Source organism: Drosophila virilis, chromosome 4 (genome assembly GCF_030788295.1).
Source record: "Drosophila virilis strain 15010-1051.87 chromosome 4, Dvir_AGI_RSII-ME, whole genome shotgun sequence".
Taxonomy (NCBI): domain Eukaryota; kingdom Metazoa; phylum Arthropoda; class Insecta; order Diptera; family Drosophilidae; genus Drosophila; species Drosophila virilis.
In genome coordinates, this window is record NC_091546.1 from 14,500,816 (window position 1) to 14,517,482 (window position 16,667).

The following is a 16,667-nucleotide window of genomic DNA, read 5'->3' on the forward strand; positions in this document are numbered from 1 at the left end:
CAACCCTGCCTGCTCAACCCGTTAACGCGACTACCTGTCAATAGATGGCGGCAATTCGGCCTGGCTGCTACTCTTGACAAAAGTACCCCGACTATGCGGCACTTGCACGGTTAGCTGATAGATGGCGCTTTGCGAATTTCCTGCTTGCTAACGTATTTTAGAAATTCAAATAATTGAAAACAGCAAAAATAAACTACAAAACTGTATAAAATTTGATTCAAAGCAAATTGAAAGGTCAAAGGAGGTCAAACCATAATGAAAGTGTCATTCAACAATCTTTAAGCTCAAAGGAAAAAGTTTGTTTAAGCAAGTTAATAATAGATGAGCAGATATTCCAAAGCAAAAGTTCAATTCACAAGAAAAACAACTTAGCTTATATGTAATTGAATAAAGGAAATATGAAATTCACTTACCTCTGTCCAAAAAACTCTCTTGCAAAAGCCAAAGAGAAAGCGCAAGCTCCAGCATGCGGTAGATGAAAAAAAAAAGGAGGCAAAAAAAGAGGGCAAGGGCCTGTTTAAGTGTGCCGCATGGAATCGCTGGGTCTCGGTCGCTTCAGTTGCTCTTCTTCAGTCTCAACGAGCGAGCCACACGGAACGCGGCGCGTGCGCATGACAGCAAAGTTTTCTTTTTTGAGGGGGGGAGCTGTAAAGAAGTGAAAAGAACTTTAGTTAAACTGTGTGATTTAAGCTAAAGTCTATTTGATATTAATCAAAGGCAGCAGAGTTCACAAAGTGCAGTCTAATTGCTTTTAGTCGACTTGATTTTCGTTTGTGGCGTGGGTTTTATTTTATTTTTTTTGTTTTTTGTTTCGTGTTGTCTTTTAGCGTTTTCTGGCGAAACCGGTTTTCGCTCTTTTCGAGCACGCAAACGGAACGTGGAACTGAAAACATAAACAAAACAGAACAAAAACAAAATCCGCAACAAGAAAAACCAAAAACGAAAAACGGAAAAAGAAGGAAAGGAAACACATCGCTTGCTTGAAAATGAGCGCACGTTCGCCGCACAGCGATCCCGCCTTGGCCGGATTGCCGCAGCTAATTGAAGATTTGCAGCGACTGTGCGAGGATCAGGACAGCGCCGATGTGGTCTTTATATGTGGTCGGGACGACGAGAAGATCTACGCACACAGAAGCATTCTTATGGCGCGGTTAGTTATCAGTCCAATACGAAATACGATGCAATCTAATTAGATTTTATATTGCGCACAAATGTTACCAATTGGTTTTTTTTTTCTCCACAAATGTAATACGGTAACACGCACGACATTTAACTGTTTGTTACTTCATCGTGCTCGGTCGTGTCACGCGAGAAGAAACGTCGCAATTCTTAAGTCTGGGCCCAGTCTGATTGGACTGGTTCTCCTTTTATGGCACTGCACTGCGCGACTGCGTGCAGTCATTTGCGGCTTTAGCACGTGCCGCACACTGATTGATTTGATAAGTTAATTAACGTTTTCTTTAATACTAGCTGCAAGAGCTTTAAGACCGCAAAGCGCGGTGAGGTCTGCCGGATTCCCATTCCGGGCTGCACAGTCTCGCCGGCGGCACCGGGCACTGGCACGCCGACTGCAATACGATTGCCGCATATTAATGCCGAATTGTTTCGACAGTTTATATTGTATGTGTACACTGCAAAGGTTGGTAGCATACCCAATTCGCCTAATCTAACATACTCACCAGCATTTATCTTTTTGTACAGCTTATGCTGCAGGATTATCGCGTCTTCGAAATGTTAACCCTGGCTCAAGACATGGGCGTCTTTGAGCTGCGTGCAGCTTGCGAGGATCATGTTATTTCCACACTGTCTGTAGATAATGCATGCACTTTTTTGACCGCAGTCATGGATATTCACGAGAAAGCAGGTGCGTTACTTTAAAATTGTGTATTTTCGGTTTATAAATTTATTTCGGCCGCGGCTATTCGATATAAAAAAGGCACTTTTGCCATTCAACACGCGCGAGTTTTCAGAGTCGCACTAATATCGATTAGAAAAAAAAACAGCTGTTGGCGATGGTAAAACTATCGATGCTTTAATCATAACAAACTATTGAATGCATCATGTGGCTGCTTTCGATACTATTGTTATGGCACGTTTTTATTTACCCACCAAAATGCAAAACATGTATTAAACATTTAGTTTTTATGGTTCTCTTTTTATACAACAGGTAAAACTAAGTTGAACAAACTAATAACAACGATTAGTTGAATGCGCAGTCGTAGGCCCCATTAACTGCTCACATTTTTGATTGTTCACGTTGTAACCTCTGCCCGTAGGTTCGCGAAATAAGGTTCCACGAGTCCATGAAACGGTCCATACACAGGGACACGCATTTCTAGAAACAATTAGTATGGTTCATTCCAGAGCACCGATTTTTAGACATTAATGTGGCATAGGCTCGCGAACATACCTGCTCAGATGCGTCAAGCGATGTTCCTGGCTTGTTAATGCATTTCTTGAAGCATTTTGTGGTCATTTGTGTGAGCAACTCTTGCGCATTTGCAACCGCAATTTGTTGCTTCACTTGGTCCATTATTTCACCCTTATCAACGGTGTGAGCCATGTTTTTGTTTATTTTGAGGCAAAAACTTCTCAAATTCCTCAAACCGAGATCTTCTGACGCAACCGGCCTGTATTCAACTATCGATATTAGCCTACTAGGCTATCGTGTTTTCTCGTGACTAGGGTTTCAGGTGCGATAGTATCGATCACAATACTTTTGCTCACCGAAAAAGACGCCGGCAGCAGCAGGGAAAAAAAAACAGAAAACGTTTTTGCGAAAAAATATATTAAACGTAGACTAAAGTCAATAACAAAGCACCAAAATGTCCTTCAAAGGCAACCCAAAGGTGCAAAAGGTGATGGTGCAGCCCATCAACCTGATCTTTCGTTACCTGCAAAGCCGTTCGCGCGTCCAAGTGTGGCTCTACGAGAACATATCGCTGCGCATCGAGGGCCACATTGTGGGCTTTGACGAGTACATGAATCTGGTGCTGGATGATGCCGAGGAGGTGTATATTAAAACGCGCCAACGCAAGAATCTTGGCCGCATCATGCTCAAGGGGGACAACATAACGCTTATACAGAATGTCAGCCCGTCCAAGGATTAGGCTTAATTCTCGTAAAACTAATAAAAAAACCATACATCATAAGTGATTTAATTGTAAGCCGAAAGGTTATCCACAATAAAATGAAACAACTTTTATATGAAACTGGCGACTTTTAATGGGAACGTGTGGCACAGCTCAGGTGAATTGAATGCTTAAATGTCCCAATTATTCATGTCTATATCCACTTTGCAGGTGCCAAGTGCGCCGCTTCGTTTATGGAGCGCTGCATCATTTATATCGGAGAGAATGCCGGCGAGTGTGTTAAAACAAACTCGTTTCTTACACTTACCAAGGAGGCGCTCATCAAAATCATATCATCGGACTATGTAGGCGCAACCTTGAACTTATCTTCGTTCTTGATATGAACTTTGTTTTTCACTTTCAGTTCTGCCTGGAGGAGGAGGAGGTGTGGCGCTGTGTTTTAGCCTGGGCCAAATACCAGGCGGGCGTCACCCAGCCCACAGCCCACTGGACCGAGGAAGAGCGTGCTCGCGTCTGTCAGCATTTGAGCGGCGTGATGGGGCATGTGCGCCTGCTGTTGATCGATAGCCAGGTGTTTGCCGAGGAAGTGGAGCCCACTGGCGCTGTGCCCATGGAGCTCTCGCTGGAACGCTATCGCTACGCTGCCCTGCATCCCAATAAGTTGGTGGACAATGATAAGCGCCTGCAGCCGCGCCTTGCGGTCAACATGTTTCCGGGCTCGCAAATCTTGCGCAACGATAAGCTGCCATTGCAGGGCATACTCAACGGCTGGTTTGGTGTGCCCAAGCAGAGCTGGCGCTTGGTTTTTCGCGCCTCGACGCACGGCTTTGGCTCAAGCTCGTTTCATCGTTATTGCGATGGCGTCGCCCCGTGCATGGTTATTGGATTGGGCGCACATGGCGAGATTAGCGGTGGCTATACGGATGTCGCCTGGGCCAAGACCAGTCGCAAGGGCGGCTATTTGCATTCGGAGCGCGCATTCCTGTTCATGTTGAATCCACCGAATGGCGAACAGCCCGCCAAATTTGATATCGTCAAGAAACCATATGCCATCTGCTATCATCCAGAGTAAGTGACTGTCAAGAGTTGATCTATTAAAAAGCTGCTATTAATCCATGCCATAACCGAACAGCTGCGGTCCCATATTTGGCGCTGGTGCCGATCTGCTCATATCCAGCAACTGTAACGTGAACACGGACTCGTACTCCAATTTGCCACACTCCTACGACGGACCCAGCGCCGCACATGTGACGCTCTTTGGCGATTACAATTTCGCGATCAGCGATTATGAAGTTTACACTCTGGCCGCCACCCACGGGCATGGGCACGGGCACAGTCATAGCCAAAGCCTGGCGAGCAATGGACAAGCGCCGGGCGTGCCCAGCAAAACAAAATATGATAGATACTAAGTTACCAATTAGACAGAAATTTTTGTAGTTCCAATTGCCCAGCAGCTCTCAGCTGGCAATAAAATTCAGATCATAATCCCAGCTGGCCATTTGCAAATGGTATTCGGAGTCAAGTTTATGACATCGCACAAGGTAACCACCAGAAATGGAAAGGTAATTAATGATTGGAAAATTATTGTCGGAGTTTTTTTCTTTTTTTTGTTTTTGTTAGCCAACTTCTTGGTTGCCAAGAACCAAAATAATTAACTCGTTTCCCTGTGTCTTTGTGTGTAAAGCTGAAAGTGTTGGGCGGCGGCTTCAGTTCAAGCATGCGAGGGTGGCTCCAGGAGTTTGTATAAACTCATCTTAGTAAGCAAAATGTTTTTTAAGGAAAGAACTTTTTGGAAGCTAACTATTTCGTGGCATTGCTATGCCTCGTCTTTGTTTTCCGCATACGTAAATTCTCTATTGTTTTTTTTTTTTTTTCAATTTTAGTTTTTATTTCAATTCTAAGTTTAACCAATCTTTTTACTTTGCCCGGCCGCTAAGGCCCTTCAAGGTTCGATTCGTGGTAATACAGATTGGAATTCCGAATTTGAATCGCTGCTTTTGAAAATCACTTGAATTTCTAGTTATTACTCAAACAATTCTCGCTAACAATCGATTCGTTTAGTAACAAATAAATAACTTGACTTTATATATATAACAAACAATGAATGTGCTGTGCACTTGAACCTGGCGCTGGGGTCCACACCTCTCGCATAATTGACAAAGAAAAACAAATGCGTAAAAGGTACATTTCAGATCGGTTCAGTTCAGTACGGGCTAGAATAATAAGTCACTTATAATGGCCAATGCTTGAGTTATAGTAATATATGTAGAGTCCGGACGGCCCCCTCTCAGCGTTCGACCGTCTAGAGAGGTGTGCACATGGCGCTGAAGTTGATCTCAACTGGTTTTCAACTACTTTTCAAAATGCTTCTGATAAATTGGTCCACGCTTTAAATTGGTTCTAATTAAAGCGATTTTTTTCCTCTTTTTATATTTTATGCTGATCGAATCGATCAACGACTATGGCATCTAAGGCGCCTCCCCGCCCGATCCCTTCTACATATTTTGTGTCATTCGTCGCGGAGCTCGGGAATCGGTATAGGAATTGAAATTCAAACAACAAACACTTGATGTTTGGCGTTTTATTTTATTGTGACTGCACAAAAGATTGGCAGTTAAAATTTTTTGTTAACGACTTAAGGCCAAAGCTCGAGAGCACATTTCGATAAGGCAGCCAGCTTTATACAGTATCTCATGTTGTGTTTGTATTTAGTTTTGACAGGCGACGTCCCCCCCTCCCTCCCTTACCACCCCTCACTTTTTTTTTGTTTGTTAAAAAAAAGCCTGAGGGCGCCCAGGCCGCGACAGGCGCTAGCAGAATGTCATTTTTAATTTAATTTTTATTTTCGTTGATCTCGCGGATTGTCAAGTGGATAAGATAAGTTCAGACAATTAACAAGAAGTGATCCATAAAAAAAAAAAAGGGAAAGGCAAGGCACATAAACTGGCGCTTGCCTTTGTCACTCTGTGTGTTGGGGCCAACTATGTGCGAGTACTCGGAGGAAACTAGTTCTAGCTTTGGCTCTATTCAAACAATCCATAATGCATAAGTATGTGGGTATATGTTCAAGCAGATCGATTTTAGGGCTGGCAAATGCGGACAATTTGTGACGTTTCTATACTTATATAACATATAATACCTTGTCCTTAAATTAATTCCCCAAATATTATATTTGAAATAGCTATTTAACGAACCAAAAACCTAGAGGAAGTTCACGAGCAGGCGAAACAAAGGGTTCAACTTTGAATTGAACCAGCAATTTTTTAAAAAAAGTTCAACTCTTCTTCGTTTTTGTTAAAAGCTTTGAAATTACGTTGAGCGTGAAAATCTTTGTGCAAGCACAAATTCCAACCAAATCCTGGAACCAAGAACTTGAATCGAACCAGCACTGACAAAAAAAGTTCAACTTCAAGTTTTCTATTAAAAGTTGATTTGAATCTAATCGGTTTAAGTCGGAAATTTCTTTATTTTAGGTTACTCCTAAATTGTATACAATATGACAAGTTCTAGCCAAAAGCTTGAACAGGTTCACGAGTCAGGCGAGATTTAAGGCCTGCATATACAAAATACAATTGTTTATTTCGAGCTTTAGTTGAACCAACCCTGGTCGCAACGAATGTGCGATATTTGTTGGGCTTGGTCAGCGTTGTCCGTCATAAAACAAAATGCCTGCTATTAGCCATGTATCCATGGCCATGGCGTGGTCAACTCTTGGTCAACAGCTGGACAGCCGGATAGCCGGACAGCTGGCCAGCCCATGTGCTACAGTTAACTTGAACCCATTTACATATGTATATCCATGTATAGGGGCTACAAAGGCGAACCGCTTTATCTCTGGCTAAACAGCAAAAGATTGGTTTGAACCTTTCGAAAAGCAATGTTCTGACATTCCATTGGGCCACAGCCCAAGCAATTCATGTGCCATTTATAGGTTTTCCGACTGGCATAAATGAATATTATCAATAGTTTTTTTATGGTGTGAATCACTACACAGATTCGTGCCCAACAGGAGCTGGGTGCTCATTAGGGCGGATTTCCCTGACACATTCATGTGAAAGATAAGATCATCTGGCAAGTTAGCTAATGCATCCGTTTCCGTAAACGGACTCTGACTGACAGCTCGCGATTGGCAAACAGGTGTGAGAGAGACTGACAGTCTATATAGAGTTAGAGAGAGAGAGAGAGAGGGGGGGGGGGGGGGGGGAGTGGGGCTGCTCCAGTTAAGAGGTGTTAATATGCAAATGGAAGCTGTCTCAGCTGGCGTGACGTAGACGTGTCTACGCCCTCGTACAGCTGTCTAAGCACCCACCTTCGCGGCTAGAGTCATCATCTTTATGATCATCATCATCATTATGATCATTTTGATCATTATGATCATCATGAGCACTAGCTCATCGCCAAATGCACTCGGCATTACGGCGACATAGCTGAAAGATGCCCCTCCACACGCTGCAGAACCCAACGCTGTAATCTCTAGACTCTAGTTCTGGTCAAAGTCTCTCAAGAGAGAGAGACGTCTCTTGCGAGAGGCAGAGAGAGAGAGAGAGACAGAGGCAGAGCTAGAGCGAGTATTTGCTCTCTTAAGCAAACGTTACTCTTTGCTGCTCTTCACAACCTGTTTTTTTTCAAGCCCACTTCAAAAATACTTTTGCTTTTCATTGCCTTCAAGACGACAACGACGATTTGGTTTGGTGATTAATATGCGCTTTTCGAAAATGAAACAAACGAGTCGCCAAAATGGAACAACAAAAAAAAAACCAACTGCTGCAGCGAGTCAACCCAAAACATTGGCCCAGGTCACAAATTATCTGACAAATAGTCTGCCAAGCCCTCAGACTAAGCCCTAAGCCTAAACCAAATTCCTTCAAAGTTTTTGTTAATGTAACTAAATTTTGACATGATATATTTAATTAAAACAAATGTTTATAAATATTTAATGCTTGACATATTTTTTGATCTTTTATATTGAAGATTAGAAATTTGTTGTGTTTTTTTTAAATACAATTTTTAAAATTTAATATTTAAAATTTTAATTATTATTATTTTATATAAAATATCAAAGAGCATTATCGGGAACAATTTTATGGAAGTATCCCCAAGAGTTTTTTTGAAAACCTTTGAAATTTTAAACAATTTTAAAACATGTACTAAAGTTTTTTAAGGAAATATAATCTGCTTGGAAAAGCTTGAGATTTTATCGTAGAAATTAAATTGGTCTGATTAGACTTAATTTTAAATAATTTTTCATAGTGTTCTTTGGAACTTTTGGAAAAAATGCTTTGAAAATATATTTAAAAATATTCCTACAAAGTAAGATAATATATATAAATATATTTATTTAAACTGCGCTTTAATTGTTTTACATCATTAAAAATCATAAATCAGAACAAGAAGAAGTATTTATAATTTTTGAAAATCGCTAGAAACCAACAATTTTGCTCAGTGCAGTATTTTGTTTTGAGCACAAACCCCTAAAGTTTCCAACTTTATGGTCTAGGAGAGCATACAACGATCGGATTGATCGATTCGCATATTTTTCCGGTTTTGTTTTATTTTTCGTTTTGCCATTCAAAAAAACGTACGTCGCTGAGTGGAGCGGAGTACGGCGGCCGCTCACTCATATTTTGAGCAACTGTTTTTAAAAGTCAGTCGGTTTTTTGTTTTTGTTTTCTTTCTTGAGTATTGAGGCTGGCTGGAAATGTATATATTTTTCCCATTAAGGTTTTTTAAAGGCGCACGCCGAGAACGGCTCAGTCTCGATTGTCAGCTTGTCGTGAATGGTTTTTTAGCACAAGAGTCGCGGCTACCCGAGTTCCACCAAACCGCGCAACTAATATTAACACACCAAGCACTAGCACCTTAATAGCAACAACAACAACAATAGCAACAACATTTGCACATATTTATATACTACATAACTCGCAAGAGACGCTGCGCTCGCGTGTGTGTGTGTGTCTCCATCTGTGTGCGCTATTGTCGCTGGGGGAGGGGAGGCCACAGATTTGCCTTTTGCATAAATCATTTAAAGCGCGCGCGCTCCACAAAACGCTTTTCAGCTGTCGCTTGATTTGGTTCTGGTTCGACATATTCTTTGTTTTTGTTTTGAGTCGATTTTTTTTATTGTCGGGCCATTCGGATATGTAGGTTAGCCAGCAAGTTCGTTGCCTAAGTCTTTCGTATCATGCTGTGACGGAAGCTTCAATTAAATTTACGTAACCTGGAACGCGCTGCGATTTTATAACAGAGACCCACCAGCACACACTCATACACACATAGACACACATGGCGCTGGCCAACTTCTCGCTGCCCTTTGGCGCACTAGCTCAGCCCTGGGGCGTGACGCTGGCCCCGCTACATCCCATACACCAGCTGGCCAGCAATACGAACAATTTGCTCTACTCGCCGGCGGATCATCAACAGCAACAGCAACAGTCGCCGGAAGCTGGCGCTCCGGGCGCCACGGACTACTTCAAGAACAATCCCTATGGCACACCAGCGCTGCATCAGCAGCAGCAGCAGGAGACGCCTGCGCAGCCACAGCCTGGCTATCCGTACGGCAGCAGGCGCAAGCAGGGCACCGCCTATTTGCCGCCCACGGGCGCCGCTCGCAACTCTGTCTACCACATACAGCAGCAACAGCAGCAGCAGCAGCAGCAAACGGTGCAGCAGGCGCAACTGGAGACCAACGAGAACAGCGTCACGTTCCAGAGCAGCGCGGGCCAGAGCCACAGCCACAGTCAGAGCCAGAGCCACAGCACAGTGCAGCTAACTCAGTCCGCGGGCCGCGGTCCCGCCGAGGGCTCATACAGTCGCTATCCGGGTCAGGCGCCAGCGGCGCCCGCCCCTAAACAGCAGAAACAATACTACAATGTCCAGGGCAGTGCCAGCGCCAGCGCCAGCTTTAGCAAGAACAGCGGCAGCTTTAGTATTACCGGCTTTGGCAGCAGGCAGCAGCCACAGCAGCCACAGCAGCCGCCGCAGCAGCAGCCAAATCCAAATCCACCTCCGACATCCGCCCACACACAACAGCGTGGCAGGCAGCCGGGCAAAACGGAGACGCCAGCGGCCACATATGGCGTCGCGCCGCCAGATAATTATCCGGAACGCGCGCCGGGCTTTACGCGTGTCCAGGCTGGTCAGGGTTCCAGGACTCAGGTGCACGCCGTGCTCGACTACGATGTGGAGGAGGGCGAGGAGGAGGAGGAGGAGGATGATGGCGAGTACTACGACGCCGAGACGCAGGCTAAAGGTGCGTGTAAAATCTATATAATATTTTTATTCATAAATACACTCAAAGAAAAAGTGCTCAATAATAGAAAAGTTGTTCTTTGCCAAAAGGTTTTCTTTTGGTTTACTTAGCAAGAGTTTAATTTATGTAAAATGCATTAATATTTGTTTAATGCTCATTAAATGCCAAATAGTAGCTGCTATTCAAATTTCAGTTAGATAGCTTGCAACTACATTGAACGCTCGCAGACAAGAACACTTTAGAAATACACAAAGGATTTTCAATTTATCAAGAACTAACTTAAGGTACTTTTTTTTCTGCAAGACAATAATTAATTCAAATTATATTAAATTACTTGTCTTTGCTTAAAGATTTTTGGTTTTATAAAAAATATAAACTTTTTTATAAGCCTTGGATAATTTGATATTTCAAAAGTTAAATGATTTTATGATGTCAAAGAATATATTTTTATAACCAATAAAATTTAAAAATTCATTTAAAAATAATAAGGAATTTTTAAATTTAGTTAATAAAAGTATATACATCACAATTATTTAAAAATACTCTTGAAATTTAATGTGCTAATAAAAATATGCATATTTAAAAATTATTTAAAAGTTATTAAATGATAAATGAGAATAAATAATCTTTAAATTTATTTACAAAGTAAATATATATATTTAGAAATTATTTAATTTAATTAAATTCATTTTTAAAAAATTCTTTTCTAAACGAAAGTCTTGCAGAAAAAATTAATTTATTAGTAACTAAATGATTTATAAATGATATATGAACTTAAAAATCAAATTTTTAACTATTTGCTGAAGAACTCTTATTTGATTTTGATTATTTCTATAATTAAAATCTGTCTTTGGATATTCTCTAAATTTCTCTTCATAAAATCAACTCTAGAATAATTGAATATGGAAAAAGAAAATAACAAAGAATTCTCCATGCCCGAAAAATGAGCACAAATTTATTGGGCATATTCAATTATATTAATATATTATTAAAATATCAAAAAAAGAAAATCTTCCAAAAATTTTAATATAAATTCAAGCACGTAAGACTGGTAAATTGTTTTGCTGTTTCATACGAGCTATCGGTGTCTATGGAATGAATGTTTTGGTATTTGGCGGATGGTATTGGATCTCTCACACGGTTCCCCCGACCACCACCAAAAATTTATGTTAATTGTTTGTTGTAGCTTTACTTTTGTTTGTTTTTTATTTATTTTGTGTGTGTGTGTGTGTGTGTGTGTTTTTTGGCTAGTTTGCTACTTCGCATAGTTGTTAGCTTGTTGTTTCTGTGTGTATCTTTCCAATTGGGAGCAACTTCTGCACATTGCTGTTAGACAACAACAACAACAGGAACAACAACAACAATAGAGAGAAGAAGCAGCAACAGCAAATAGCTACAACTACTACAAGTAGACGGAGCAAGGTCAAAGGTCTACAAACCGCTCAGGCAAGGTCGCCTTGGACAGTAATGGCCAGTGTTTGACTTTTATAGCTGTCGCTGACTAACACGCACCGCGATTTATGTATCAGTTGTTATAGCTGTTTTTTATACACCTCTTCAGCAACAACAGCAACAACAACAACAACACAGATAATAGAGCTAGCGACAGTTCCTCTGTGAGACACAAGAAACTGTCAGCGCATTTGATAATTCACTTTTGCTTTTTATTTTCATCTTTTATGTTTGTGCTGCGTGGCGCCTCTTTGTTTCAGCTCAGCTCATTTTGTGGCACAAACTGGCAGGTTGTTGCGGCTCAAGCTCAAGTATGACAGGGTATACATATAGAGTATGTGTGTATTATTATTATTATGCAAGAAGTCGGGCCCCATTCAACGGGGCCCTCGACTTGTCTTAAATGACGCCGAAGACGTGCACACGCGACGAGCACATAGATACACACATACACACAGTCAGACATGTGCACATGCATCTATATAAGATGAAGTACATATGTGTGCACTTGTATATATGGTCGCATTGTTCAAGATTTTGATTTTTGGCTCTTGCTGGGTTTCACCTTTGCGACGTGCGAGCAACATACAAAACTGAAACGAGTTCAACATGTAATGTAACGGCAACAGTTGCGAAGTACAGTGAAACCCACTCGACGGCAACACAAATTCTATGCGCACAATCCTTTCGCCAAAAAATCCCTGCACACGTGCACATATGCATGAAAAGGGAAAGGGAAAGTTCACGCACAGTTCACGGCTCGATACGTTTAATCAAGATCCAAGATCCGTCTTCGGCATGGCCCGGCATTACAAATGCCAGGCGAGTGGCTCAGTTTTTTGTTTTTTTGTTATTTATTTTATTTTCTTATGCATTTCATATAATTTATATGTCAACTGTGCAGTGCGATTTGTATGCAGCATTGCAATTATTTACATTACTTTTATTTTCAGCAATTTATTTTATGTCTTCGGGGGTTTTTTTTTTCTTTCGATGCAGCAGCAAAAGCCAAACTGTCCTCGTATGACTCAACTGCAGTTTTTAATTTACAATTTGGTATGCATTTATATATTTTTCATCATTTTTTTGCAGACAAATCGAACAGGAGCCCGATGCCCAGCGTAACGCCCATACAGGGCCCCATCTTCCTGAAGAACGGCAGCGTGCCGGTCGTTCCATTGTTTTCCTATCCCAAATCAAATAATGGCTCATTTCTGCAGATTCCGGTAAGTACACCCCCATCGAAAAAAAAAATAAAAAATAAATAAACAAAAACGACTCCAAAACGGACACGCGCGCGTGTTTTCCAATACGTTTTGCGATTACGGCTTTGGGAACAAGCAAGTAAGTATATCGATCGAGTTTGCTCATTTGCGGAAATAACTTTGACGATCTCTGACAGTGTGTGTGTGTGTATCTGTGTGTGTGTGTGCTTCTCTTTATGTTGTTTTTGGCGCACGAAGGTCGCGCGAGTTCGTTTCGTCAAGAGGTGTGCTGATAATCATGCCAATCGCAGCACCAAGCGACTCTCCGATACTCTAAAAAAAAAAATGCCTTCTCGCGACTCGACTGAATGATGATATTAAATGAAACTTTTATGTCTTAACTTGAGTCATTTAATAGGTCGAACATTCCCAATGCTAATGCCAATTCCCCCTCTCTTTCTCTCTCTCTCTCTCTCTGCCCCTCCCGCCTCTCTAGATCTGGTGGACGGCGCTGTCGGTGGCGCTCGGCCTGGATGTTCGAGGCGATGTGATCAAGGGCGTGCCCTGCATCAAGCGTTATCATCAGCTCTTTTGCCCCACCGCCGGCAATAGCTATCCCATGTGAGTATCTCTCGAATCGGTAACAGAATTTAATTGGTTTGTGGTTTTTCTTGGCTAACATATTTGGCATAAATTATGATTCAGAGTCTTGATGAAATCAATTTGACATCTCATTTTGACTTGCTAATTTGGAACATTCTATTTAATTGGAATCGAGTTCAGTATTTTTCAATGTTTAGTTAGTCTTTTAATTAGCTCAAGGAAAAGTTTAAGTCGCAAACTAACTCATTAGCTTAAAACTGTTTAAAGCCCAATGGATAAAATATGTGATGCAAATCGAAAAATTGTATCTTAAAGATAATCATTTTTTCAATATATAAAAAAAGTATCTTGGTTGGATGGTGCATATATCATCACTAATAATTATCGACTTTTAATCTAATCTATTCTATACTTTATATTAACTAAAACTTCTTCTTCTTGTTTAGCGATAAAATCGAGCGTTTCATAGACGACAACAAGGCGTTGATGCGCCGCATGTACGGCGACTTTGAGATGAACATGGAGGGTGGTGGCAGCGGGGGCGGGGGTCAGGCGAAGGTGCGCAAGCGTCGATTCATAGACGAGCCGGACATATTTATACCGCCCGGCGCCTATGCGGCAACAGCGGGCGAGGCGGGCGACAGCTACTTCGGGGAGTTGCGCAAGAAGCGGCAGGCGGCAGCGGGCGGAGCTGGCAACAACCGGAACCGTGGAGCCGCCGGAGGCGGAGCAGGCGCCGGCAGCCGGGCCAGCAATGTGCCGGGCAATGCGAACGGCAGCTCGGGCACAGGGCGACTCGATGCATGCGAGTCGAAAATAGAGATTGTGACGCCCTACTGGGCCTCGAACTCGGCGGGCAAAATACGCGCCATTGTCAACACGCAGCACTTCGAGCAGGCGATACACCAGGAGGTTTGCAGGTAGCATATGCCCATAGAGCTGTCATTTGAGTAGTATCTAATCCGTAATGTATCCGTTCCCCCAGCAATACGCAAACATCGCGCTGCGAGGGCGAATGCGGCTGCGAGCAGAAATACAAATGGCATCGATTGTTGGCCTACGATCCGGACAACGATTGCAAGGGCATTTTTATGGATTGGTTCCTGTTTCCTTCGTGCTGTGTCTGCCGATGCAATCCCTGAGCATGTCCAGCCCAACATGAACTACGTGTAGTAGCAGTAGCAAAGGCGTGCGAAGGAGTTAAATAGAATGCCACTGAATGTATTTTAGTTGTTCTTAAGTAGACCCTAAACAATTAAATTACGCCTAGCTCTAGGTACTTTTGTCTAAGTTTAAGCTTTTATACAAGCCATATCCCATCTGAACCATATCGCGATTAATCCGACTCCATTTGTTGTTGTAATTCGTAATTGTAATTGTCGTGCGATTAAAAGTGAATAAAATTAATTAAAAATCAAGCAGAGCAGACTTTTGAAATTGTTTACAAAATGAACTGGATACGATTTTAATTTAATGACTTAATTTAACATTTAAACGATCAAATTGAATGAACAAAGGTTACTTTTTATTTAGATTCTTTTTGTGTTGTCAAAGGACCTTGACATATTATGTGGAACAATTTCGGTATTCCAAGGATCTTGAGAGTTTATGTGGAATAATCTCTGGATTTTCCTTTAGCCGCAAGAAACAAGGCTTTTGCTTTGACTCACAATTTTTGTCAGTTCTCTTTTGATGTACCTAAATGAATTGGTTAGCTAATGCCCAGTTATATTATGCCTTGTCTATTGAAAGCTACATTTATAATGACATAATGCCAGTTCTGAACATTTAGGTTATTGTGGCATATAATAAAAATCCTATATATTATATTATTATACCAAATCATCTCTGCTCGAATCATATATGAAATAATCTCAGCTCAAATCATATTATACGATATCATGTGATTTCATTATAAGTATCATAATGCATTCACATCACATCGCGTCAGGCCAAAATCTACTTTATTTCGGGATTTTCACCCAAACAGAAAAAAGTTGTCCGGGAAACGAACCAGTAAGCCGGGCTATGCTTAAAGCTAGCTTAGGGCTAAGATGACTCGACAAGCTTTGGCCGGGTGCCATAGCTCTGAGCTTTCGTGTGAGATGTGGGGAGCTTGCATTTGAGTTCAAGCTTAATGCAGTAAGCTTTTTTTGAAGTACTTGAAATGGTGGTCCGAGTCAAGCATTTAATTTTCCCATATTATGAGTACCCGTTTTCTTTTTAACGGTTTCATAAAGCGTTTATTTGAGTGCGATTCATAAATAAAATAAAACATATTCACTCGCACGCAGCGTAGATACCCGCAGATGCCTTTGCGCTTCTCGTCCGGAATGGTCGTAAAAAAAAGAACCCTTGGTCTTGCATTGGCCATGCCCGGCACGTATTCAATCACAGCAATGGCCACACAAAACTGCGCTATATCAAAAATTTTGGGGCTTGTAGTCGTGCGCCGTATACAAATGGTAACATTTCTCAAGCAACAACCGCAACCAGGGGAAGCAACAACAGCGTTTGCTGGCCAGTTAGTTAGTGAAGTGAAGATACATTATTGACGCCCGGCAATGTCAACATCATGCAGCCATGACGACGACGACAACAATAAGAACGAGAGTGATATCAACAACAACAACAACAACAACATCGAGAACGACAACAATTGCGAGTTAACCATGAGATTTGCTTAGCGAAAACATTTCACCAGATTCTGCCAGGCTGACGCCCACAGAACAGACAATACTCTGAAATGGCACACGCACACACACACACACACAAACTTATATATATATATATGTATATAGCATACGTAAATACCAAGTCAATGATATGCACGTTGTTGTTGCTGCCATTGTTATACCCTGTAGAGCATTCTTACCTCCAAAGGAGTCTTGCAAGTGATTGAAAAAATACCTGCATTAATATCAATCATTGTCAATATTAATCAATCGTGTTCTGGGGTGAAGCACAAAATTGCTCTCCATCAGCTTTGCTTTATATTCGAACGTTGCTTGTTGAATTTTACCCAGTTACGTGTAAGTGTGGTACATGCCAGAAAGGGTGATTACT

The 16,667-nt window shown here is 41.7% G+C and overlaps 4 protein-coding genes and 1 long non-coding RNA gene across 10 annotated transcripts in view; 3 read left to right on the top strand and 2 right to left on the bottom strand.

Annotated features, from left to right (window-relative positions):
• LOC116651655 (uncharacterized) overlaps nt 1-541 on the bottom strand; it is a 98,222-nt gene extending 97,681 nt beyond the window's left edge. For 2 of the 3 annotated variants that reach the window (XR_004304669.2, XR_004304668.2), the window contains exon 1: nt 414-541. This is a non-coding gene — a long non-coding RNA (uncharacterized lncRNA). The remainder of the gene's footprint in view (nt 1-413) is intronic. The other variant, XR_004304670.2, reaches the window with a different exon arrangement.
• A 26-nt stretch (nt 542-567) lies between these two features.
• LOC6628428 (ring canal kelch protein) lies at nt 568-4,582 on the top strand. 4 transcript variants are annotated; one of them, XM_032438459.2, is made up of 7 exons: nt 568-605; nt 828-1,150; nt 1,471-1,639; nt 1,702-1,864; nt 3,303-3,436; nt 3,496-4,160; nt 4,225-4,582. In XM_032438459.2, the coding sequence occupies exons 2-7, from the start codon at nt 987-989 to the stop codon at nt 4,499-4,501; spliced, it is 1,572 nt and encodes a 523-aa protein (XP_032294350.1). In that variant the 5' UTR covers nt 568-605; nt 828-986; the 3' UTR covers nt 4,502-4,582. The 4 variants fall into 4 exon arrangements, with proteins under 4 accessions (XP_032294350.1, XP_032294349.1, XP_002051867.1 ...); XM_032438458.2 differs by having other exon boundaries at nt 576-678; XM_002051831.4 differs by having other exon boundaries at nt 577-734.
• LOC6628429 (mitochondrial import inner membrane translocase subunit Tim13) lies at nt 2,135-2,645 on the bottom strand. Its single transcript, XM_002051832.4, has 2 exons — nt 2,411-2,645; nt 2,135-2,335 (listed from the first exon to the last, which is right to left on the bottom strand). The coding sequence occupies exons 1-2, from the start codon at nt 2,561-2,563 to the stop codon at nt 2,237-2,239; spliced, it is 252 nt and encodes an 83-aa protein (XP_002051868.1). The 5' UTR covers nt 2,564-2,645; the 3' UTR covers nt 2,135-2,236.
• On the top strand, nt 2,709-3,212 carry SmE (Small ribonucleoprotein particle protein SmE). The gene has a single exon (XM_015173328.3). It carries the CDS (start codon nt 2,826-2,828, stop codon nt 3,108-3,110), a length of 285 nt encoding a protein of 94 aa, XP_015028814.1. The 5' UTR covers nt 2,709-2,825; the 3' UTR covers nt 3,111-3,212.
• Nucleotides 4,583-8,827: 4,245 nt separating the features above from the next.
• Nucleotides 8,828-15,019, top strand: spz3 (Spaetzle domain-containing protein 3). Its single transcript, XM_002051830.4, has 5 exons — nt 8,828-10,341; nt 12,886-13,019; nt 13,495-13,619; nt 14,048-14,521; nt 14,587-15,019. Exons 1-5 carry the CDS (start codon nt 9,375-9,377, stop codon nt 14,741-14,743), a joined length of 1,857 nt encoding a protein of 618 aa, XP_002051866.1. The 5' UTR covers nt 8,828-9,374; the 3' UTR covers nt 14,744-15,019.
• The last annotated feature ends 1,648 nt before the right edge of the window (nt 15,020-16,667 follow it).